This window comes from Scaptodrosophila lebanonensis, unplaced genomic scaffold, assembly GCF_003285725.1.
Source record: "Scaptodrosophila lebanonensis strain 11010-0011.00,11010-0021.00 unplaced genomic scaffold, SlebRS2 tig00000089-arrow-pilon, whole genome shotgun sequence".
NCBI lineage: Eukaryota > Metazoa > Arthropoda > Insecta > Diptera > Drosophilidae > Scaptodrosophila > Scaptodrosophila lebanonensis.
Genome location: NW_022060565.1, coordinates 4,174,530 through 4,200,073, shown reverse-complemented (window position 1 = coordinate 4,200,073; position 25,544 = coordinate 4,174,530). Strand labels below are relative to the sequence as shown.

Sequence of the window (25,544 nt, the reverse complement as noted above, 5' to 3'; positions counted from 1 at the left end):
TTTTGATTAAATAATGCACGATGTATTTCAAAAATAACGTATGCATATGATCAATGAAAAAACTTCAACAAATGCAACTCAGATCCCTGCCCGTCCCCCCCAGCCAACGCCATTGTACATATACATATGTATATAAGAAAACCTGATAGCGGCCAGTGACAATCTGCCTGCAACTGACGATGGCGACTGCATAATAAAATTGCAGGGGCAATCAAATTGATATTGCCACTTCATTACTTTATTGTTGTTGTTGTAATTGCAAACATTGTTCCGTGTAATTGGTTATGATTATGAGCGACTATCAGCAGCAACAACACCAAGACCAACAACCGCCGGCCGCCGGCCGACGACGCGTGCTTAATTGTATAATTAATTTGCATTGTGATTTTTATTGCACGTTTTGTTTATTTTTGGAGCTGTTCTTTCTGCTGCTTCCAGCAGAGCAGCTCGTATGAGAGCGCAGCAGACCGAACTCAAGCGATATCCGACCTCTAGCCGATGCTCGTCGTAGGCTTTTTTTTTGGCTGATCTCACTCTGCCAGACATTGAAATGTAAAGTTAACCCTTTTTGGGTCTGCACAGAACATTTTAATCCGATACAGACAGCAGAAAGCATTACTGAAGGAATCATAGTATTTCCTTTTCGATCATCGTTTCAGAAAAGTGTTCTTCAACCAAGCCGATCGCCCAAACAAGTCTTGTAAACTTTTTTTTATTTTTTACTTTATCGATAGTACTCGTGGATAAATTATTTTTTTTTTCCAGCTGCTTTAAAGCTCTTGCGCCTAAACTTTGCTCTTAACTGTTTCTAGACACTTCACTGGCTAGCTTCCAGTGGTAGCCTAAAATAGTCCTTAACAATTAATTGCTTATCCCAGAAGAGGGAAGATATCAGAGCTTACATTTTATTAAAGGGCAAATACTATTTAACGTTCTGAAGGCGTTTTTAAGCTTAGTTTTAAATTTTTCATCTCATCCATAAAAGGTAGACAAGTTAATACAATGTGAGAATCAACTAACAGTTTTTTATTTTATTATTATTTATTATTATTATTATTTATTTATTATTATTCATAATATTAATAATTCTCACGATATTCGCAACTTCTGCTTGTTTTAATGTATCGAATTTAGCTTTGTGTGTTGGATACCTTTTTTAGCGGGATTTTTTTCGATTAGTATTGTATACTATAAGAGGAGATTTAAATTGTGGCAGATTAAATATACTAAATGATGAAGGTTGAATTACATTACGAGGGGTACTAGGTTTATTATTTATAAGAACTATTGGAGGGAGAATATTAAATTGATTAATTTTTCCTTCCCCCTATATATATTATTGGGAGAGTAAGTTTCACCCACGCGGCCAGCCATGGGTTAATCATGTGCTGCTGGCTGAGCCTCAGATGACAAAATTGCAGCGGGTCGTGTGCATCTGGAGTCTAAGTTTTGTGTTTTGTGTCGGTGGTCGCAGCCTTGGATTCAGTGGCGGTCCACAGAAACTGTCCAGAAACAGAAACGAGAAACAAAATCGTAAAAATGTATGCACTTTTGTATGGCTAATGAAAACAAAACCCCCCCACACACACACATACTCTATACGAGTATGTATATGACGTGGCGATGGCATAATAAAAGTGTAATCTGACACCACAGCACGTTTCTGGCCGTGTGGCCTGCCAAAGGTGGGAGGCGGTACGACGTACGGTACTGTCCCAGATGAGGGGTGGTGAGGGGAGGGGAGGGGAAGGAAAGGGAAGGCCAGTGGCATAGTGGCATTCCCGCTCTTTCCAGGCGAGTGCGCGACCAGCGGCTAGTGAGTGGGCAGCTCGAGTCCAAGCACCGCTTCGCAGAGCGAAGCCAATGCAAAATAAAATTAGTATCAAATTTTCGTGATGATTCCAAGCCTTTCAGAATTTCGTATTTTGTTGTTGTTCATTTTTAATATATTCATCTTTTGTTCGGGCCCGGCTATTTATGCATAATTATGAATTAATGAGCGCATATTAAGGTGTCATACAGAGGGCAGAGAAGAACATTGTTGGGTGTGGGATGAGGGATCGGGATCGGGAGGGGGAGGGGGAGCTGAATGTGGCAGTGAATTTCTTTGTTATGTTGTTGTTGCCTGCATTAAGACAGGTAATGGAAGACGACAACAAGCGGCTTGAATTACCAATCCACCAGCGATTGTCAGGCGTCTGACGCAAACCTCAAGATCCACAGCTCCCTCCCAGCGCGCCAGTCGGGATTAACCCTTGAGGCGTAAGCAGAGAAGGACGATAAGGTCGAGCCAGTCCAACCCTCTGCAGCCTTTCAACTAAAATGAGCTTCGTTGTAACAATCATTCCTATAACAGCTATATGGTATAGTGAGCCGATTTTGATCAAACTTCAGAACTTCATGAGGCACGCTAAAAGACTCATAATATAATAAGTGTTGATACGAAGATTGATTTTTGCAGCGATCGGTCCTATAACAGCTCTACGATAAAGTGGTCCGATTCAGCTGATTTTGATGAAAATTCAGCTTTAGCTGAGGAACCAGCTTTCTTAGAAACAGAAAGACTCTTGAGATGCTTTACAAAAACAAAGCAAGGGCATCTGCTGGCGTTTAATGTTTTCCAAACACGAGTGTTGCAATTATTTTGAGTATATAATACATTATAGTATATATATGTATTATTTTTCATATATCAAGTCGCATTTATTCGCCTTTCTCAAATTTGGATTCACGGCTTAATTATTAAGAATGAATGGCCCTGTTTTGAATTTCAGCAGAGACCAGAAGTTGAAATTCTATTTTGTTTTAAAATATGATTGAAATAAAAGTATTGTTTAGTTTATTTATGAAATAATATCATGTTTTGAGTTTCCACTAATTTAGTCAAGTTCTTTAAGCAGCTTAGGTTTTTCCATCACATTCCTTTTATTCCTCTAATATGATATTTACTTAGGAACATTCTCTATTGAGAGTTCATTGTGGTTCAAGGTTATTACTTCGTTTTTGGCATCGGCTATCCTTGTTATCACGGATGCCCATCGTTCCTAGATAGGTCAAATAGGATAGGATCTAATTGGCCAATAATTGTTATACTTATTTGTAAAAGAAAAGAGGCACCTGTGTTAAAAACCTACAAACTCTCCTCGAAGCTGAACTTTGATTCGTCTCCGAGTGTGTAATTTGTGCAGAAATCGGGTCTGGTTTTTAAGTCGGTCATATGGTAATGCATAATGGAAACATTAGTCTCGTCTTAAGCTCACGTTCAGCGCGACCCGACAAATCGCGACTTCCGGCAGTCGGCGGCGAATTTGCAGAGTTAAGCAGCCAATGAAAAAGCTAGAAAAAAATGAAATGAAATGAAATAAAACAAAATAAAGTAATGTAAAATAAAATAAAAGAAAAGAAAAGAAAAGAAGCCATAAGCGAAGCGCAAAAGAAAAACCAAATGTGGGCCAATTTGATGCGAGAGTGGCCCGGCGGAGGTGGTGATGGCGGAGGCGGAGGCGGAGACGGTGGCGGTGGTTGAAGTGTCTGCCACGGCTGCTTTTGGTGACGGGCATGCTTGGTTGGTTGGTCTGGCTCGGGTGGCCGGATGGCCGGATGGCCGGTTGCCAACTGGTGGCGGCAAAAATATGAAAATTAACAGCCAACAACAACAGCAGCAACAACAACAACAATGACAGCCAAGAGCTGTGCGATTTGGCTGAGTTAAGCAGGTAGCTAGGGGAAAGGGAAGTGGGCGGCGATGGCGATGGCGATGCCGAGGGGAATAGGTGTGCGGCTGCCATTTGGGCGTTTGTTATGCGAGTAAAAAGAAGAAAAAAAGGCAATATTATTTTTATATGCCGCCCCACATGTGTGTGGCAAGTGAATGCAACCAACAGTCGCCGCTCGCTCTGCGGCCTTATCGCCTAGTAGTCTACTTTTTTTTTTGCTTTAAACGTGCATGTTTTGCTTACGCATTTCCTGTTCGGGCCAAATTAGTTGATAAATTTCAAATTAATTTCTGTAATTTGCCGCTCGTCACTCAACAGACAGAGCAGACGCGGCGGACGGGGCCGCCGGCCAAAGAAAGCGGGCCAGCAAGTGGGCCAGTGGACGGGAGAGTGGACGGCCGAGTGGACTGGAGAGTTGGCCAGAAAGTGGGCAGTGGCCAGTGGCCAGCATCATTAGTTGACAGCCATTAGGGCGCCCACATCGATGGTTAACCTTTGGCGGTTTTCTTTTCTTTCTTTTGCCCTCTCTTCCAAAATATTGACTTGTCTTGTGAATGGTTTAAGAGCATCGGAAACAATAACAACAGCAACAATTGTGGCCCGCAGATCACACATGGCAGACCAGCGCAGACATCCCCTCGGGGCGAGCAACACCAGCATGTTCAGCACGCCCCCAGTAGCGACCGGGAAGCAGGTGACATGACAACCCAATCGGACGGCCATGGGGCAACAAAAATATCTTAACGATGTGCGGTGACGACTGAGGGACGACGACGGCGCAATGTTTATGATGAATTGCTCGCAATGCTCGCTTAGGTGAAAATTCCGAGGGGGAAATTGCGCAATAGAGGGAATGGGTACCGTTGGCAGCAGCAGCAGCAACAGCAACCAGAACAACAACAAAAATAATGACAGCTACAACAATGCCATGAAAATGCAAAGAGCGCCCATAAAACGAGCGCAAATTGAAATTCCAAGATCGAAATCAAAAATGGCGGCAGCAACATCACCGCCGTCGCCGTTGCCTTCTCCCATCAGGCAACAAGAAATACCAACAACAACAACAATAATAATAATGTGAATGAGATCGGTCGAACGTAAGGAGCAGCGCCAAAGCCAAAGCCAAAGCAAAAGCCAAAGCGAAGCCACAAACAGAAATTTAATGCAATGAAAATCAAATAAATTGCAATGAAAAGGCAACCAACAACGACAGTCAGAGCAATAGCAACAAAAACAGCAACGGCAACAACAACAGCAACAACAATGACAACGATAGCGATCACTAAACATGGTGGGCCGCACAGTCCCGATTGCAGTCTCAGTCTCAGCCAACGCATCTAACGAGGGCGGCCGGTCGCAGTCGCAGTCACAGTCGCAGCCACAGTCGCAATCGCAATCGCGGTCGCGTCGGAACATTTGAAAAATTTATAACAGGCATGCAAATTAAATTGCCGAGCAGCCAAAAATGGACACACAGCGCCAAATGTATGGCCGATCGGTCAGGAATGCAGGCAGTGAAATTATTAAGCTGCGATGCAATCGCAACCGCAACAACAACAACAACAGCAACAGCAACGCAGACAACGACGACTACGACGACGACGATGTTGCCAATGCGCAAAATTATGAGACCATTGTGCCAAAGCTGGGCCGGGAGAAGAGTTGAACGAATTTCCAAACTGGAAGTGAGCAATAAACCTGGCCGGATCAGCAAGTAACGCATAAATTTTGGAGCATGTTGCTGTTGCCGTTGCCGTTGCTGCTGTTGTTGTTGTTGCTGTTGCTGTTGTCGGATGCCGGCGGCAGCTCTGGTATTTCTTTTCGTTTTGCATGTAGCTAGCATGTAGGGGCATGCAAAGAGCACTGCGGACAGATGGAACACATGCCACTTCACGGGCATCGCTGATATGGTTACGCGTGCGGCTTTCACCCAAAGAATGCGAGTGAGCAGCAACTGCAACAACAGCAACAACAGCAGCAGCTAATGTCGTCGCTGCAGGGCAGATAGTTGTTGCTGCTGTTGCTGTTGTTGTTGTTGTTAGGGTACATTGCAAGTGCTAATAATATCAGACAGAAAGGCAAGAAATTGCATGCCATAAGCATTAATTATGACAAAGTAACCGGCAGCAACATGACTCTAAAGACAGCAGCAACAACAACAAGAGCAGCCTGTTTGCATGCTTCACACGCCCACACACACGCCAACATCACCCACAACAACTACAACTATAACAACAATGGCAGGCTATAGAAAAGCTGATCTATCATTTACTCGACTCGCCATTGCTGTTGTTGCCGTTGTCTCCTTGCCATGTGCAGTTTCTGTTGCTGTTGCCGTTTTTGATGCCGTTGCTGTTGCCGTTGCTATTTCTAACATGTTGACCAAAAAATAGAAAAACAAAATAGAAAAAAATTGCAGAAAATCGCGAAAACGACGCCGACAATGAGTCATGATGAACAATGCCAAACCGGCTGCAACATCAGTAGCGGCAACAAACGCCAGCAACATTGTCAGCAATCCGTCAGCAACATGCTGCTGGCTGCTCACTTTTGTTGCGCTCGTTTTCTCTGCCTCTGTTTTGATTTTCCACACTCGGTAGCAAATAATTTTATTTTAGAAAATCATGAGAAATATTTATGAATAATGACAACTGCCGGTATTGTTGGTCGCATACACACTCCTACATTCCTGCACAACACAAACACACACACACACACACACATACTATATATACATACGTACACATACTCACAGTCAATACAGTGAAGCATCGATAACTTGTTTTCCCTAAACTGGAACTTATCAAAGCTCGAACAGATGCAATGGTTATAGATACAGATTTTCCCAGAACTAAACATTTTTTATTTGTCATTTTTTCAATTTGTTTGTTTATTATACTACCCGTATTTTTACTTGGGTTTTTGCCTTTGATTTGCATTTTCAAGAAGAGCCAGTTCTGCCATAACACGATCTCCAAACCGTTTTTTTTCAGTTTTTTAAAGCTTTGTGCTAGAAATGGTTTTGAAATGTGGCTTATCCTACTAGCGATGGATAATGTTCCCCTTTTTCTAGATATTTACATGTATACTTCTTTAAAAGTTACACGATTGCACACAATTTCATCAGTTAATATAATATTATTATATGTTTTTGGTATTTGCCAATTTTTATAAGAATATCTTTGAGTTTCACATTTTCTCAACATTGTCGAGATTTTCTTTTCAATTACGATTTTACAAACCCTTCAACAATTTTTATTCACATAATGTTTTGTGATGGCGATTCTCTTCTTCGATTCTTTCGACTTCGTTAAATTCTCTCGTTTCTTACTTCTTCTTGTATTCCAGATGTACATCTATTTGATACCATTTTGTTAAAAAAAAAAAAAACCATGCCGTTCAAGAGGGCCAAAAAAGCTTATGTGGCTAGCTGGAGTTCATTTCTGGGGACAATTTCTGGTTGAAACTTTGTAGCAAGGCTCGATTGTATTTATGCTCATTTATATTATATATCAGATGGTATAACGACCGGAGCGGTCTGCCCAAAACATGCAACAAGTTCGACGCCTGCCAGCCGTGTGGCGCTTGGCAACACCGCCCTCCGCCCACCGTCAATTTTTGTTTTTAGTTTTTTATTTCTTGTTTACCCAAATACTCCGTGTATATGTGTTTGTGTGTGCGTGAGTGTTCGACTTGGCGACATTTCAAAATTCTAGAAATTATGGCGCAACAACTGCATGTGTCTGCCCCAACCCCTGTCCCTGTCTCTGCCTCTGCCCCTGCCACTGCCCGAGTGCCAGCCCAGTCCGGCGGTCGAAAGCGAGTCGTGGGCGCTGGAACTGCTCCACTGCTTCGCCCTCCGAGCAGATTCAAGTCGCGTACTCGTAAATTGATTGGAATCAGATTTATGCACATTCATTTCCCGAAACTGTTGCCTAAAAACCTCAAGATCTCTTAGTGTCCCATGTCCCATGTACTGACAAAGTAGGGAAATCAAATTTGAATATCGTTTTATTGTGGCGCCTATAGCATAAATGGATCTGAGTTATAAAATGAACCGATTAAAAGCCAAACTAATCAGAGAACTCAAGCAGTTCAAAATGTGGCAACAACAACTTATCTGAGATTTCTGCTAATAGTCCCTGGTCGAAATATGTTTATGAGCTTTACAGAGCGATCATAAATAGCGCTTTTAAACAGACAAAGGACAAAGTCTTTCAATGGAATAAGATGCAAAAGGATCTGAGGATCTGAGAGATAATTTTTAAATGTTCTCAGCAAATATTTGAACCTCAAATAGGAGAATATTCAACAACAGTTTCCTGCTGTTTGTAAAAGGGTCTACAGTTCCCCAACTAATAAATAAATCAAAAGCCTTTTGTGCTTTTTTATCGCATTCAGCAAATCGGGGAGGCAGTATGTTGAAAAATTAGAATCTTTTAGGCTACATTTCACACATATAATCAAATATCAGAAGTCTCCCCAAACAAATAATTACTTGCCGCCCTTTCTGAAGAAGAATTCCTAAGAATCTACCACAGAAATATGTGAGCCACCTGGACTTTTCAGTTAATGCCGAGGGCAGAACGCTTTGTGAACGCTTTTTACTCCAACTGCCTAAGCAGAAAATGGTTTCGACATGGGGTCGATTCATCAATTTCAATAAATATTTGAGCTGTTGGTTGTGGCATAATTGAAGTGTGCGGCATGGGTTAATTAAAGAGCGGGAATCGGCCGCTAATACTCGTATTTGAACAAACCGAATGATAAGCTCGACTGTCGTTAGAATATATTGCTCGGTAAACAACAAAAAAGTTGGCATTGGAAGCAGCTGCGTTGGTTGTTGATGTTGCCTTTTTGCACGGATCTGCAAACTCAACAAAGGGGAAGAGGAGCCGCTCAACTAGATCAACAACTTTCTGCCCCTTGTACTTGCGATACTCTGTCCTCTTTCCTGTCCCTGTCCCCTTCCCCGTTCCCTTGGCAGGCGTTATCGGAAAGCGCAGCTTTTGCAAGAAAGATCTATTTTTATCCTAAAAGGGGACAACGTTGACGGCGTCGCTCCGTGTTTTATTTTAATTTTTTCGCCTCATGTAGTAATTGCTTTGTGTTATTTATGTATTTTTTTGGCACATTTTTTCAGCCATCAGCCAGCCAAGCGACCGACCGACCGACCGACCGACAGACCGAGAAAACTGAACAGCACAGAAAGATGATTTAAAAATTTATTACATTTTCCTGTCCAACGGGGGTTTGAGTTTTAGTTTTATGTCTATTTAAATGGGCAGGGAAACACTGTGGTTCTTAAGTTCTATCGCCCCGCCAATGGCTACCACTGTTGTTGTTGTTGTTGTTGTTGTTGCTGCTGCTGTTAGCCCGGCATGTTATTTATTTATAGTCTTCGCATTTATTTGGCTGTCGCTGAGCTTTTCTGTGCCACTTTAGGCCTCAATTATTTTGAAATTCATTAAAAGTGTCATTTATTTTCGATATTTATGAGCAGGCAGCCAACCGACTCCTCCCCTCCCCTCCCCTCCCCACCCCTAGGTCCTCCAATTTGAGTTTCTCTCTATCTCTCTTGCACACGTACTCTCCTCCTGCCTGTACTTCCTTTCAACAATGTTGCTCACTTGCTCTCTTTGCAGGCTCACATCGCCCTCTCTCTCTCTCGTTTTGCTCTCAGCTGCTCAAAATGCGGCGCATACTCGTCCAACTCTGACTCTGGCCCCACAGCAGCAACAACAAAGCTGTGTATAAGAGCAGCAACATCAATAGAAGAAGAAGAACCAGCAGAAAGCTCCAAAACACGAGTGACAGACAGACTGCGCCACTGCACAAAGGTATGTATATATAATTTTTTTTTTAATTCTGGCCTTTGTAACGCTGATCCTGGGCTCGTGCCCACGCAAACGATTCTGCTGATGCTGAATGCTGATGCCGATGCTGATGCTCGGGGGCCCCATCAACTCTTCATTGTGCGTGGGCCCTGCGCTCATGCCCATTCGAGTATAAATCGCCTACGCATTGAAATGCCAACCAAGTCGGGCACAGTCAAGAGCCGAAATGCGACGACACGGCACGCCACGCCACGCCAGTTCAGGCCAGGCTAAAACAGTTCAAGCTGCACATCTTCGTTGCCAGAATGCCTCACGAATGTTGGGGACCCGGCTGCTCCGCTTTACACAAATTGCAGGCGCAGCAGCATCACAAGCTACAACAACAGCAACAGCAACATCAACAACAAGAGAGAAAAAACAGGTGGGGCGCTCAAATTAGACGGCACTCGTCCAGTCACTTAGTCAGCCACTCAGCCAGTCCGCCAGTCATCCGTGCAGCGCTCTTCTGATTTGTGCCGCACACACAGGCCTGCCTCTGCATCGTCCAACTGTGGCGTAACGAGACATTTTTCTGGGGTCGCACTCACTTAGATATCCTTAGACCCTTTATAGATCGAAAATCAAGCAAGAAAAGTGCACTCCCACCCACTTGATCATAGTTGTTTATACTCGTAGTGCTCACAGGCTACTCTCAAGGTATTCCAAACAGTAATTGATTAGTCTTTGATTCGAAATGAATCCAAACATGCATGGAAAGACTTTCTTCCTCTGAATAAGAGCTGGGCTGGCTCAGAATTCAGAATTCGTTAAGATCTTTCAAACAACCGATCAATTTGAAAAGAAGAAATCATTTCCTAATTTGTTTCAAGTCCATTCCAAAAAGTTGCTGTTGTGGAAATTCGAATACTCTCATATCTACACTGCTAAAAACGTTGCATAGTACAGATGAATATTTTCATATTAAATTTAATTTTCTTCTATTTCATATTCAGATCAAACTAAAAACATATTCAATTAGTGATTTTAATATGAATAATATTCAAAACAAAGTGTACAACTTCGTTAATAAAGTGTTTCATATTCAATTTAATGTTGAACTATATTAAATATGAATATACACACACTTCAAAAAACAAATAGTTAATTTTACTATATTCCATAGTAAATTATGATATTTTTCTCAAATTTAAAATATTTTATAAATATAAAAAATAAACCTTTGGCGTAAATCAACCCACGTCTCCACATCGTCACTTCTGATTTAATATCGTCACACACCCAAGTAGAGACCGCTGCGTCGATATCAAACAAAATTTCATTTGAATTTTTTAGCGGTTCATAAATTAAATTTAATAAAGTGGCTGCAAAATGTGCCAGAAACATTTAACCCCATATTAGTGACACATTTGAGTAACTTAGTAATTGCAGCAAACAGCACATAGTATTTATAAATAGATACTCTATTCGCAGCCTTGCTTTTTGCATTTTCTTTAATTATGTACGTTTAACTACTACTACTACTGTAGAATCATGGCTTTTTAGAGCTATTCTCAATTGCTATAACCAAGACATAACTCTTGGATTATATGGAAATATTTGTCCAATGCTGGGGAGGGACAGTGGAACAAGCCCTCTTTGGCGATGCCACTTTAGTGTTGATTTTTTCCCCGTACAGGCCACATGTGCAAATCCTGTTGCGTTGCATAGTTATTGTTGTTGTTGCTGCTGCTGCGCCTGCAATCGACAGGAATGCAGATTTCGAACTCGTTTACATGCGCAGAGCGCTCGCTGTGCTTTTTCTTGCAGCTGCTCGTCTTGGGCCTGGACACGGAATGCGGGCGAGCAGCCAGTTGGATATTGAAGCTGGGTTCTTTCCACTAGACATTGACAGCACTTCACATTATTTGCAATGTTTGCTACAATTTCTAATCAAAACCAATCCCCCCTCCTGCTTTGATGAGCTAAATTGCTGGCAGTGTTTGCGCCTGCGCCTGCGCCCAAAAAATAACCGTGAGGCGCTCCTGTGCAGCATCTGCTGGTTCCGGTCGCCCGTCTTGGTGATGTTGCTGTGGCTAAAACAGGTTCCATTGCTTAAGAATTTCTGCCATATCTCTGATACAAACACACACACATACATACATACTATACACGTACATGCATAGTTGTTGTTACGACGTTTTCTTTCTGCGCCGTTTTTTTCGTGATTTTTCTATTGCTCCTTTTTGCCAGTGTTTCTGCTACCCATTGCTGTTGTTGTTGCTATTGTTGTTGTTGTTGTTGTTGCTGCTGTTTGCCGATGCTGAACTTGAAATGAAACGAAATGTGCTTATGTTTTATTGAACTCTTTGTAACGACGGCAACAACAACTTTTAAGCAGGTGCTAGTGTTTTACAAGCTGTTAACTGCCGCTGCTAATGGGCAAGTTGGGCTCCGTTGCCGTTAAGAACCACAGCAACAACCGAAACAACAACAACAACAACAAACACAACTGTATTAGCAGCCCATCTAGACAGAATCGCCATAGAGGACCCACCACCACCATACCGCCAAGAACTATTACAACAGCAACATCAACATTAACATTAACATCAAAAAACTACGTTTTGCATTTAATGAACTTTGTGCCGCACTCGGACACTGCAACTGCCCCTCCCATCCGTCTGCTGGCCCTCCTCCATTCCGCACCGACTCCGAATTTGTATTTCTAGCAGTTTTATGCTAATTTTTGACAAGCAAACAGACGCTAGAACTGCTGACGATCAAGACGGGTTCGCAGACGCCGCCACTCACTCGACCCCAACGCACAACAACAGCAACAACAACAGTTGATATACATCAATGTGTTGTTGTTGTTGCTGTTGCTTCGGTTTTTGTTTTCATATTTATTGCTGTTAATTAATGTTTTTTAATTTGGCATTTCATTTTGATTAATAACACTGTGAGTTGTTGCTGCTGTTGTTATGGGAATGGCGGGGAAGTTAACGCCATGCTACGCATGTTAACGTTGACATGTGTTGTTGTTGCTGTAGTTGTTGCTGTTGTTCTTTTAGCTGTGCATAATTCAATTAAGTCAGCTTAACATTTGCTAATGCCCGCTGTCCGATGGCAACAAAAACTGCTGCGCTAATGTTGCTACACTGGCTACCAATTAACAACATGTTGCTGATGTTATTGACAGCAGCAGCTGCAGTTGCAGCTCAAGATCATTGCCATTTTTAGACAAAAGATGGTGCTGCCAAGCGCAACAACAACAACAACAACAAATAAAACAACAGTAATGCTGCCAGCCACATGCTGCTGTCGGACACGAATTTCCAAAGTTGAACAACATTTTCTAAATTTGTGTTTTTAGTTACTGGCAAGAGTTTAAAAGGAAGGACAACAATAACAATGTTGCCAGTCACATGAGTTTCCAAAGTTGCACAACATTTTGCATTTGTTGAAATTGTGAAAATTGAAATTTTTCAAACAACAAACAACAATTTAGGAAAGTATAAATGTTTTCTTTGTGACGTCATCGTGCCGTGATCATCGGCTCAAGCTAATCAAGTATTCTTGCTAGAAGCTATAGTATAGTATAGTTGTTGTTGCTCTCCGCGCATTCTTCAGCGAGAGCTCCCTAGAGAAGAGTCATTCATTTCCTCTTTGCTCTTCTTACTGTTGGGTTTGTTGTTCTTGCTCGCGTTCAGCCAAGGAATGCGCATTAATTTTCAACACACGCAACAACAACAACAACAACAACAACAAAAACAAAAACAGCAACACCAACAACTAAAGCAACAACACACAAGACAAGATGCACAGCTTTTAAAAACCTGCGTCAATTTCGCGCTTTACTTTTGTTGTCAGATGTTTTAAATCACCGGCATGCAGTGCAGGCTCAAGTTCGGGTTCGGGCTCTGGCTCAGGCTCAGCGTCAGCGTCAGCCTCAGATCGAGGAGAGTTCAGGTTTATGGGGCGATGAGAGGAGGGCAGGGGAGTGGAGTGGAGCCATAGCAAGTAGTTGATGTGTATGCAGTCCGGTTCCTTGGCAAAAGCTGCGCGCGTCTTGGGCTAACAAGTGGTTGTTGGCCACCAGCCGCGTCGGGGCAGTGGGCGAGGGAAGTCGCAGCTGCGTCTGCGCAGAACCGCTCTGCGATTTATATGCGTCAAGTTGCTGCTTGGCCATCGGTGCTTGAAACATTTCTTGGAATTCCGCGCGCGCTTTTGTGTTTGGCATCGTTTAAATTTCAAATCAAGTCGAAACTGTCGCAGGGCATGTGGCCAACCCGTTCCCATCTGCCCAGCGCCAAGGCAGCTCCTGCGGCTGCACCTCATAATAATGACACGCCATTAACAATCGGCCCCGCCCCTTCCCTTTTCCCGTGCCGAGCCGTGCCGTTCCCTTTCCTTTTGCCACTCGTTGGTAGCCTTTTTATCTTGGCTCCAGTTTAAATGGCATATTTCGTCGTCTGGCGGCTATTGGGGATGGATGGGATGGGATCGGGGCTGGGGCTGTGGCTGGCACCAAGACGGGATCTGTAGCAGCTGCCCAGTAGGTGCAGAAAAACGCATAACATAGTCGCCAGAAATCTTCAGATTCCGCTTCCGTTGTCCCGCCCCGAGACCATCATCATCATCGTCATCCTGAATTCGATTATCGAACGATGGGGTACAGTAGGCCCCAAGAGTTCGTATAATGGGGCTGGGAGCAAGGTATAAGACTACTCAACAATTAGCTCAATAACACACCCACTTTTTGCTAATTTCAGGCCCGGCCTTGAAGGCAAGGAACTGGCATAATGGCACATCGACAGCTGACCCTATTACTGACACTCGCACTAGCACTGAGCATCGTCAGCAGCAATTCCAGGTACTCCTCATCGAGCTCTAGCACCAGCAATGTGCTGGGTGCCTACATAGAGCGGGCGCCCGAATCAGCTGTAGCTCCAAAGGGTGACGAGGTGGTCTTTGAGTGCGAGTTGAATTTAAAGCCGGAACGCCTGGAATGGCGTTTCCGGCACACCACAATGGCGGAAAACAGTGCCGGAGGTGGATACCACTACCTGCGCCCCGCATCGGGCTACAACGTGACCAGCAGCAACGACGACCGTACCTGGAAGCTGCGCATCTACGTTAGTGCCGAGACATTGGGCGATTACAAGTGCGTGGCCTGGTATGGGCCAGGTGCCATCGCTTCGACCCCGGCACGCCTCACCCTTGTCTCCATATCTATTGACAATGCCAATGGATATAGCCGGAATGCAGTGCGCTGGAGTGTGGCGCCCAGAAACTGTATCTTAGTACGTTGTGGCACTGTCACGTCCAATCCTCCGGCCATCTGGAGTTTCTACCGCAATGGAGAGAAACTGCCACAGTCGGAAGTACTGCCGGGGGCAGCAGGTGCGCTTGTGCTCAGCGCCATTTCAGCAAAGGACTCCGGTAACTATACCTGTGCGGCAACCAATGCCATAACGGGTGTGGAGCTGCGTCTGCCGCAGAGCATAGACGTGCGCGTCGATTATACAGATCGCACGCCGCCCTATTTTCTAGTACAACAACTGGCCACTCAGGTAGCGGCCCGCCCTGGCGAGAGCGTCGTACTCGAGTGTCCAGGTGTAGGGTCTCCCAAGCCAGAGGCTGTCTGGAGCAGTCCCACCATAGCCAACATATATCACAACCGGAGTCGCGTCCTGCCATACGGACTACAGATTCTGGACGTTCACCCCACAGACCAAGGTTCCTATGTCTGCCGACTCGACAATGGCATTGCGCCCGTGCGCGTGCACATGATCGAGCTCACCGTATTGGAGAGACCTCGCATATTGCGGGGACCTGTTACCACACTGACAAACGAAGGAGCCTCCTTGGAACTAGAGTGTTCGGCAACAGGAAACCCGCAGCCGGAAATCTATTGGTTGCTAAATGGCGAGGATGCGGCAGCAGACAATGAGACACTTATCGAAGATCGTCGGCTGCTCATAACCAGTGTGCAGAAAAGGCATGCTGGTGTGGTTCAGTGTTTCGCCAAAAACATCGTTGGCGAGGTGAGTAACCCACAGAGGCTTATTGTCTCCACGACAACTCCATGTCGCTGATCTATGTCCTTCTGCATCCATTCCACAGGCCAGCGAAGGCAACTTGCTGCGCGTGAATCCACAACAAATACCAGGCGAGGATTATCCACCTCTGGGCAGTGTTCCCATGTTGCCGGGTAACGAGCACGGAGTCTCTGGCGGCAATGGAGGAGGTTCGGGCCGTAACAAAGGCAAGCGGAAATTCATGCGCGTAGGTAAGTACCAGGGCAGAAAAACAAGATATCTAGGTTTTGGGAACCCGCCCAGTCATACCGAAGTTATTACAGTTTGCAGCGTTTGCCCTGCACCGGACATGAGGCGCCCAACGCAGGGCCATCGCTGTGTGTATTTCGATGGCGTTTCAAAAAAAACACGCAATAAATAGAAGTCCACTTAAAATTAGAACCGGCCCGCAGGGATCGGGCCGCCCACCCACAAAGTCTAAAAACAAAAATCATATTCACCCCCTACTAACAACTACACAACTCGCTGGCCCAGTCGGCGTCACCGTCGTCCTCCAGCCCGTCTAGGTGGTCGATGTGATCGCTGTACTCGTCTTCATCAGCGTCGCTGATATCCTCCACGTCTCATGTGCTGCCAGACTGGCGCAGCCGCTCCTCCTCCTTCTGCAGAATACGAATCTTCATTTTGAGCTCTTCCACACGCAGTCTGTGAACCTCCCGCATATACTTCAGCTCGTCCTGTGCCTTATTCAGCTCGATCTTCTTGGTTTCGGTGGCCAGTTGCTGCTCCTTCCACCGAAGCTCGGCCTCCTTCACCTTAAAGTAGTTTACACGCTCCTCAAAGCTATCGGCTGCTGGCCCGACACCTCCGGAACTTGAGTTCAGAGTCCCGCTACTTCCACTTACATTCGCCGCACCCAAAGCGGTTGCTGTGGTCGCTGCTGTCGGTGCTGGCGCCGCTGCAGTCACTGTAGGCAGCGCGCTGAATGTAAACGTGGGCGTGCCCAGCTGCATCTTCACTTGCTGCTGCTGCTGTTGCTGCTGTTGCTGAACGACAACGGCAGCTGCGGCCTGGGCCTGCGCTTGAGCCTGCTGCTGTTGCTGGTGGTGGGCTACCGCTGCCACGGCTAATTGTTGCTGTTGGGCAGCCAATTGCTGCTGTTGCTGCGCCGCCAGATGCGCCTGCGCTTGCTGTTGCTGCTGCGCCTGATACTGGGCCAGCGTGATCTGCTGGGGCTTTATTTCGCTAATGATCTGCTGGTTGTAGCCGCCTGCAGTGATTGTCGCCATGGTATGCTGTTGCGGCTGCGAGGGTATCGTGTGGATTTGCGTGGCTGCAAGGGACAGATTGATAAGATAAGATTTTGATGATCTCGCACTATAGAGATAAGGGTGGGAGCTCACCTGTGGCCTCGGCCGGATGCTTGATCTGCAGTATGATCTCCTCACGCGGTCGCGCTGTTTTAAAGTGCAATAGGTCGTTCAGCGTCAACTTCTCGGCACTAATCTGATCCACATTGATTTGGTGCGTGTTGAGCACGGCAGCATTGGCGGCAGCGTTGGCGGCTGCGACGGCAGCTGCTGCCGACACCTGCAGTTTCTGCAGCTCGTGTTGCTGCTGTTGTTGTTGCTGTTGTTGTTGTTGCTGCTGCTGCTGCTGTTGTTGCTGCTGCTGTTGCTGGGCGGCTACCGTTTGCTGCTGCTGCTGCTCCTGATGCTGATGTGTCTCGAGCGGATCATCATCTATTTCGCTGACATCGTTGCCATCCATCTCGATATCATCGAACGTGTCCCCTTGTGCATTATGCTCCGAGGCGTCAGGGCTGATTTCGTATTCGGGCTCGACCTTTACACTGTCATGGTGCTGATGCTGATGTTGCTGCTGCTGATGGCCATGGCTGGCGCCTCCGCCGGAAGTGTTCCCTCCTTTGCTGATACCAGCGCTGGCCGTTGTGCCACCGCTTCCATCACGATAGGGGTATTGCTTACGTAGCCTGGAAGAGTTGCAGATATGTACAAAATACATACATACATACATATAGGGATACATAAATAAATGTGCGCAGACCACACTCACCGCGAGTTAAGCCAGAACTTTTGGATCTGCTTGATATTGCGCAAGGCACTGACGTGCGGATGCGAATTGAAGTCACGCACGATTTTGTCCCACGTCTCGCGTACGGAGTACTTGTTGCGCTGCTTCTTACGGTGCTTTATGTCGATGACTTCCTCGTGCAGATGAAAGAGTGCGTAGAGCACTTCCTTCTCCTCGGCGGTAAAGCGCGGCGTTAGCGGCAGCTGGGCTTTCCCCGCCCCACTGCCGGTAGAGCTGCCGGCAGCTCCCACGACCACCGCTGTGCCGTCATTGCCCACAGTTGTTTGAACGACGCCAGCGGCAGCTCCGCCGGCGCCTCCGTCCCCGGCACCGGACATTGTTCGACAAGTTCGGATCCTTTTTCTTTTGCTGCCCGTCCCTGTGACTAGTCTTGTATGCTTTTATTTAAGTTAAACAACTGCTCTTGCGTTTTCTCAAATTTAATATTTGTTGCTTTCAAGCGCACTCAAAACAACTTTGCCAACCACTCAACAACAGCGCTCGAGATATATAAAAAAACTCGGCTCTGGGAAAAGCACTCAAACAAGCGTCCCGCATAAAATTGTGGAAAATTGAGCGCACCACTGATTGTCGGGCAGAAAATTTAGTGAAAAGTTGAGTGCAGCGAATTTGGCGCGGCACAGCAACTTTTATGTAACTTTTTTGTGCACTGCATGAAGTACGCGGCGTTGATTAATTCTTTAGCGCAAAATCACAAATTTGTTGTAGGTTTTTGACTTTTTATATCTATATTTTGTGTTTGAGAAGCAGCGAAATGTTTGACTCAATCGCATACGAAGCGATTTTACTCAACACCCTAGCGATACTACTCAAGGCGTCGCGTCGATAGCACTCGATAGGCGACAGCAACCAACGATGACGAAAATGGGCATTTTACAGCCCTGGGCGCATCTGGCAACGCCACATCGCACCGTTTTCTGGCGATACGGCAGCTCGAACAACAACATTTACAAACATATGCATATAAATAAACGCAAAAAATGTTTAAAAACAGGCTTTTATACTTAACTTGCAGCCAACATGGTGCCGCCATCGCGACCCAACGTTACACGCCTTTCCGACGACGCCGTCATGCTGCGCTGGAACGTGCCCAAGAACGACGGACTGCCGATCCAATTCTTCAAAGTGCAGTACCGCATGTTGGGCGACAGCGCGCGTAAAATTCCACGAGATAGTTGGCAAACCACAAATGAGAACATATCTTATGGTAAGCAACGGGATCGGGATCGGGACCGGGACCGGGATCACCACAATCATGAGGTGGGCGTGAAGAACTTCACATCCTCTGTGAGTGGGCTGCAGCCAGATCGCATCTACCGCTTCCGCATCATTGCCGTCTACTCGAACAACGACAACAAGGAGGGCCCCACTTCACCCAAATTCTTTCTGCAGCGCGGCGCAGCGAAGTCCAATTTGCCGGTGCCCGAGCTGCGCGATGTAGAGCCCTATTCCGAGTCCGCTGTTATGTTGCACTGGACGTTGGGCACAGTGACGCCAGAGCATCATAGCATCGACGGCTACTATGCCCACTACAGACTGGCAGCGTCGGCGGGCGAATATCTCAAGGCCACAGTGGATGGCGGTCATGCGCGCAAATTCAAAATCGACACGTTGGAGCCCGGCACGGCCTATGAGTTCAAACTGCAATCGTTTAACGCGCACTCCGCCTCTGAGTTCAGCGTCATCAAGCAAGGCCGCACCAAGAGTAAGTATTTGCCTGGACTGGCTGTGCTTAACCATAAAACTACAACACTTGCTTACAGAGGCAACTGGTAGTCATGCCGTGCCCACTGCTCCGGCCATTGTCTCCACTACTAAGTCCAACCAGGAGCAGAACTCCATCTATCCAGTAATAGCGGGTGCCGTTGGAGGCGGCATTCTGCTCTTGATTGCCACTGTAGTGGCATGTTTATGCGTGCGCCGACGCAAGAATGCGCAGCCTGAAGGTGAGTCCAAATCTTAAGCCTACCGTCTTGGGCTGATCTTTAATATAAATTCATTCACAGACGAGAACAAGCCGCAATTGGACCATATACAAGCGGACTTCGTTACGTCGGCCGTACTGGGCGTATCGCCACATCACAAGGTGGGCGATGTGCGTCGCCTCAATGGCGTCATTCCGCGCATGAACATAACGCCTAATCCACTGGCACAGGACGCGGCTGCCGACAAGGTAAGTGCGATATCTTGGGCACCATTTAGCTCGAACAAGCCTCTCATACTTCCACTGGCTTCATATCCACAAAACATTTTCGTTGGTTGGTTGGTCAAAATTAAAACGTTTCCCACCAAATGCATTTCTTCAAATGAACCCTTACCCTCTTCAGCGGCTTAGATTTTAGTGTACATATAGTATTCCCTTGGCCTCCCTCCCATTCCAGTTAGAAACACGCTTTCCTCCAGAATTATGCGAATTTCTACGTCTTATCTTCGTCTTAGCTACCAATTATAGTTTTCAAATTTTACTGAAACCCCCAATACTTGATTGTAAATAGTTTTCAAAAAATGCACTGAAAAGCAATAAAATATTCACTCAGTAAATATGCAAGATATTAAATAATTGTATTTAACGCAAACAAATGTAAAAGTTGCATTGGCATTTGAGCAAAAAAAGCCTTTTAAATGCAAATTGCTTTCAATTTGAAGAGTAGTATTGCGTTTAATTGAAAGATGATAATAAATGGCAATTGTTTCTAATAAATTGTTGCCGGCCTTGCCAAGTGTACATTTCAAAGCTCCATCAGATCAGTCCGACTAGTTATTAGTATTGTTCATAAACATATACTAAGTATATAACGAAACAGGTACATGATCTGATATCAAATCTGGATTACTTCAAAAATGCTTATCAATTACAGTTAATCGTTAGCAAACAAATGCATGATTTGAAGTGAATCTGCTGAATATATATACATTAGCATATATGTATGTATATCTTACAACAAAAAATATAATTTCAAGCATCTAGAAATGCATGTGAAACCTGCATAGAACAGAAAGAAGTATTGAGGAGCTGACCCCTTTGAGTTGGAATAGTCGGCAGGTTTATCTCTAAGTAGCTTCTAGCTAGTGCGTTGCTCTCTCTTTCTCTCCCTTCCTCTCTCTCGCTCTCGCTTTCTCCCTCCCCTGTCAAGTTGCATGGCAGGCTGTCCTTCTCTACCGCTTCTACTGCTTACACTCCACTTTCCGCTGCAATCCACTTCAATTATATGTGTGTTGGACGCACTCTTGGATGTGGGCTCTAGCCTCTCGTCTTGCTCTCCTTGTCTCTGTCTTTTGGCGGCCTTGTGCCGTTTGATCGGCCCACAAACTGAGCATCAACTGTTCTAGAATCGCAACGTAATGGAGCTGCGCTTCTTGCCGCCAAATGTGAAGAACAGCAACAGTGCCAGCCCCCTAAGAACCACCTCGGCCACGATAGGAGCAGCAGCTGCTGAATGCGATGAGATGGCGGCAGAGTCCGCGACCGCGACCGCCACCCAGACGGGCGCCTCATCCTCTTGCGAGACTTTGGAGGCCTGTGAGGGCATTAGCCAGGAGCAGGAGCAGAGTGGGATTGTTGTGGATGCCTCTGAGGCTCCGTCGCCGCTCTGCAAGCCGCTGCCCCCGCTGCCCCCGCTGCCCAAAAAGACCGCCGCTTCAAAAGCACAGCAGCAGCAACAACAACAACAAGTAAACGTAAATAGCAAACCAACCAAGCTGAAATCGTTTTGCCATTGTCACCCACGCACCGCACCGCATCGTACCAACAGAAAGATCGACATGACCACCGACTGACCCCTGAACCCTGACTGATTCCCGCCACACAACTGCCACAGTTACTAATTGCATTTTTCTCTCTTTCTGTCTCTCTCTCTCTCTCTCTCTCTCTCTTTATTTCATTCTTTCGCGCGTATGTAGAGCAATGCGTCTGTCGTGGCCGCTGCCGCCGCGGCCCTCCATCAGCCGGGCCTACACCATGCCCAGCCCTACCATCCGCCGGCCACGCCCACAATGTTGCACAAGCGTCTGGCGCCTTCGCATGACTTCCAGCACCAGCAGCAGCCACCGCCTGTGCCTCCGCATGCCGCCTACTACCAACAGCCTCCCGGAGGCGCCGCGTCCCCCATGTTGGATCAGCACCGCCGCACCTTGGAGCGGAGCGTGCGTGGCCTTCAACAGCTCCAGCAGCAGCAGCAGACGCCGCCACATGGGTATGGCCTTGACGAGGGGCTGCCCACGCCCACACGTATACCTTCGCTGCGGCGCCAGCGGCGCTCCTCGGGCAGCCAGCACAACAGCCACACCAGTCTCAATCACCATAACAACAACAATAATAACAACAACAACCTGCCGCACCACCACCAACATCTGCACCACGCCGCCCTGGCGCACAATGGCGGTGGCTGCGGGGTCGTTGGCATTCCGATTGTGCCGGGCAGCCCACGCGTGCAGCGCTCTCCGATGCCCGCGCGCGCCCTCATCAAGCGCACACGCCTCGGCAGCCACACGGACAACATATCCTCGGGCAGTCTCAACAGTATTGAGGTGTAGGGACTGGCGGTCCAGGACCTGCGCCTTAGTGAAAAGTTCCCGCAAAGCATCGTCTAACTCTAAGCAATGTTTTTTTTTATGTATCCTGCTAATTTATTATAAACCCATACACACATACATATATACATACATACAAATACATGCATAGTAGGTAGTCTTAGTCACCCGATTAGGGTTCAGACATAGGGCAAGAGTCGTAGCCCTAGTATTTCGTCTCTTTATACGCTCCCTGGGAGCCATCTTAAGTCTTAGTTGTTAAGTAGTCGCCACCAATAACGAGCACTGCAGTGTTTATTTATATTTAGTTCGCTCTCGATTGCGTGCATCCTAAAAGATATGCGGCCCGATCGCATCCACGACTCGAATAAGCTTCGTTGATTAGTTAATTTAATTTTTAAGGCTGCCCGCCCCACACCTAAAGCAAAACAGTGAATGGATCCTAAGGGAGATGTGCGAACATCTCGCAGCTTAGTTCTAACTTTTGTCATGCACGACCTTTAAAGTATGCATAAATAAATCACAGACACACATACATACATATGTAGATTTAGTTTCTATATGTATTTACCTACAGCTAGTTCTAGATTCTAGATAGTTGACAGCACTGAGACCACACGTAGCCTTAACCTTAACACTGACCCTAGGTACACTCTGCGCCTTCCATGCAAACTACTCAAAAGTAGGACATTAAAGCTGATTTGATTCGCGATAAAACTAAACTGAAGTTGTTTCTTGTCTATATCGGAACGGAACGGGAAGGGCAGTATAATTTGGGGTGCATACAAAGAATGGCTAGGAATGGCTTAGCTGGCTTCATCCTCGCTGTACGTGTTGTGTTAAAAAGGTTGTACACCTAATTCTGTTTTTACACGGCTTTGAATAAACACGGTTTGAAAATAAACAAGAGAGCAAGCCCGACAGTGTAATACCCTGTACCCAGGTAAACTTCCGTCACTGAGTTATATGCGCCCATAGCAGCAGCAAAAAGAGGAAGAAGAAGAGCGAACTTGTTGCTGCAGTTTGGGGAGGTTGTACTGGCGAGAATTTGTTTGGCTAATAACTTTTCTTAGAATTGACTGAATTAAATAAAATTTTACACAACAGTAGACAATTATATATTAATTATGTGTGCAAAGTTTGGTTTAGGTAGCATTTGAAATGTGGACGCTATTGACGAAATTCTGTAGCGGGGAAAGGGGGGGAAAATTCCAAAAAAAAAAATAAACTCGTCCTTTCTCGGACCTAGGAGAATCTGGATGCCAACTTTGGTTATTCTAGCTTTTATAGTTTCTGAGATCCTCGCGTTCATCCAGACGGACGGACATGTCTAGATCGATTTCTCTCGTCATGCTGATTCAGAATATATATACTTTATGGGGTCGGAGATGCTTCCTTCTGCATGTTACATACTTTGCACAAACCTAATATACCTTTTTTACCCTACGGGTACAGGGTATAAAAATTGTGCATATGGTTACGCGACATTATTCCATTTAGCACGATTCCAAATAACATATGACCGATCCATTTCTTTTTTTACACGGTTGTTTCTGGTACCAATCTACCGTGTTAAAACAGTATTAGGTGTATTCACCTATTTTTTTACACGATTTTGATATAACACGGTTTGAAAATTAAAAATTTCGTATATATTTCTTTAGGGATAAGGATGCAATCACCTGTTCTTGCATATGATCAATTTCTTTTTTTACACGGTTGTTTCTGGTACCAATCCACCGTGTTAAAACAGAATTAGGTGTATACAAGTATATAAATGTTTTGTTGTAAATTGTATTGTGTTGTCACACATGTCCCGAACTTATGTTCAAAGTTTCAAGTAATACATAGCATACACCTAATTCTGTTTTTACACGGTTTAAAAATAACAACTTTTATATATGGTTACACGACTTTTTTCCATTTAGCACGATTCATTTTGATTTATGATCAATTTCTTTTTTTACACGAATTTTTCTGGAACCAATCGATCGTGTTAAAACAGTATTAGGTGTACTTAAAAGTAGTTTGTTTTTAACGGATAAAAAAGTTGATTGGTCAGAAAAAAAATTATAATTGCCCGCGAAAAATGAAAAGCCACCTTAATTTTTGAACACACCACGTATGGCATAAATGGCAGTCCATGTAGTGGCGAAGGCACCGGCACTTGTTCTGAGCACAGAACACTATTTTTAAAAATAATTTTCAGCTTTCTGGCGGCGACTTCGAGATGGTCGGTATTGAAACATTTTCTGAAAAGTCTCTTGGTAATAAAAGAAAACAACACATTTTGAATATAACAGCACGGTCATACAGGCAAATAATTTGTACACTTATGTATGCTTTCAATGAGGCAGGAATGACACGACATTTATGTTATATCAGTCAAACAGCAATAACAACTCTATACTAGAAGTCTGACACAGATTGACTTCAATGTTGAAGTTGAAGAGTTTGAGCAATTTGTGTGCAAATAATTTGCCTGCAACTCAATGATTAATGGCCATTGCATAGTTATATGTTGTTTCAAAAAAGTTTGATCGAAGAAATATTCGAAACTGTAACCTCCACGTCCCCCAAAAAGATCGCTTTTTACTTTTGCTTTTGATTTCAAGATAATAATTGTTTAATGTTTGTGGTTGTGGACCTCCCTCTCACCCTCAACGATGGAGAAGAAAGACCGGGAAGATAATATATATTTTTTTAAAAACGTTTATGTATTTTTTTTTCAATTTTATTGTATTTGACTTTTTGTTTAGCTTCGTCTTTAACTTATACGCTCATTTCTCTGTTTTTCTAATAATTTCTTAAGTATGCTCAATTTTAGAACTTTGCTTTCATCTTCATTATCATCATCACCATCACCATCATCGGCATCTTCATCTTTAATGTGTGGTCTGAGTTTGTAAGTATTATTAACATAATTGTCTTTGTATGAGTGTGTGTGTGTTTGTGTTTCAATCAATGTTATAACTTTTAGACTTTATCAAACCCATTAACTATTAACGTTATTTGAAATAAGTTTGGATGTACTTGTAAATACGGATGTGGTGGCACATGAGTGGGGCCTACTGTACAAGTAGCTCTCAATATGCTCACTTATCTCTAAACAGAAAATAGTAACGTAACAATCGATGAGGACTATTCTAAAATGAATCCAGTTGCTGCGTTTGGTTTTATTTCATTTTTTTTGTTTTTGGTTTTTGTTTTTGTTTCTTGTCTAGCTTCGTTTCGATTTGTTTTGTTTTGTTTAGTTTTGTTTGTTGTGTTGCTCGCTTTTGCTCTCAATCAGTAGTAATTAATGTAAATATACAATATAAATAGGC

At 44.9% G+C, this 25,544-nt stretch overlaps 2 protein-coding genes across 2 annotated transcripts in view; one reads left to right on the top strand and one right to left on the bottom strand.

Annotated features, from left to right (window-relative positions):
* Positions 1–22,901, top strand: part of LOC115626673 (interference hedgehog) — a 35,934-nt gene extending 13,033 nt beyond the window's left edge. The window contains exons 3-8 of the mRNA XM_030522099.1: positions 9,362–9,556; positions 14,305–14,425; positions 18,704–19,393; positions 19,452–19,634; positions 19,695–19,861; positions 21,589–22,901. Coding sequence (XP_030377959.1) covers positions 14,335–14,425; positions 18,704–19,393; positions 19,452–19,634; positions 19,695–19,861; positions 21,589–22,221 — 1,764 coding nt within the window. The 5' untranslated portion in view covers positions 9,362–9,556; positions 14,305–14,334 and the 3' untranslated portion in view covers positions 22,222–22,901. The remainder of the gene's footprint in view (positions 1–9,361; positions 9,557–14,304; positions 14,426–18,703; positions 19,394–19,451; positions 19,635–19,694; positions 19,862–21,588) is intronic.
* On the bottom strand, positions 15,963–18,390 carry LOC115626674 (regulatory protein zeste). The gene is made up of 3 exons (XM_030522100.1): positions 17,650–18,390; positions 16,977–17,566; positions 15,963–16,906 (listed from the first exon to the last, which is right to left on the bottom strand). The coding sequence occupies exons 1-3, from the start codon at positions 18,003–18,005 to the stop codon at positions 16,197–16,199; spliced, it is 1,656 nt and encodes a 551-aa protein (XP_030377960.1). The 5' UTR covers positions 18,006–18,390; the 3' UTR covers positions 15,963–16,196.
* Positions 22,902–25,544: the final 2,643 nt, after the last annotated feature.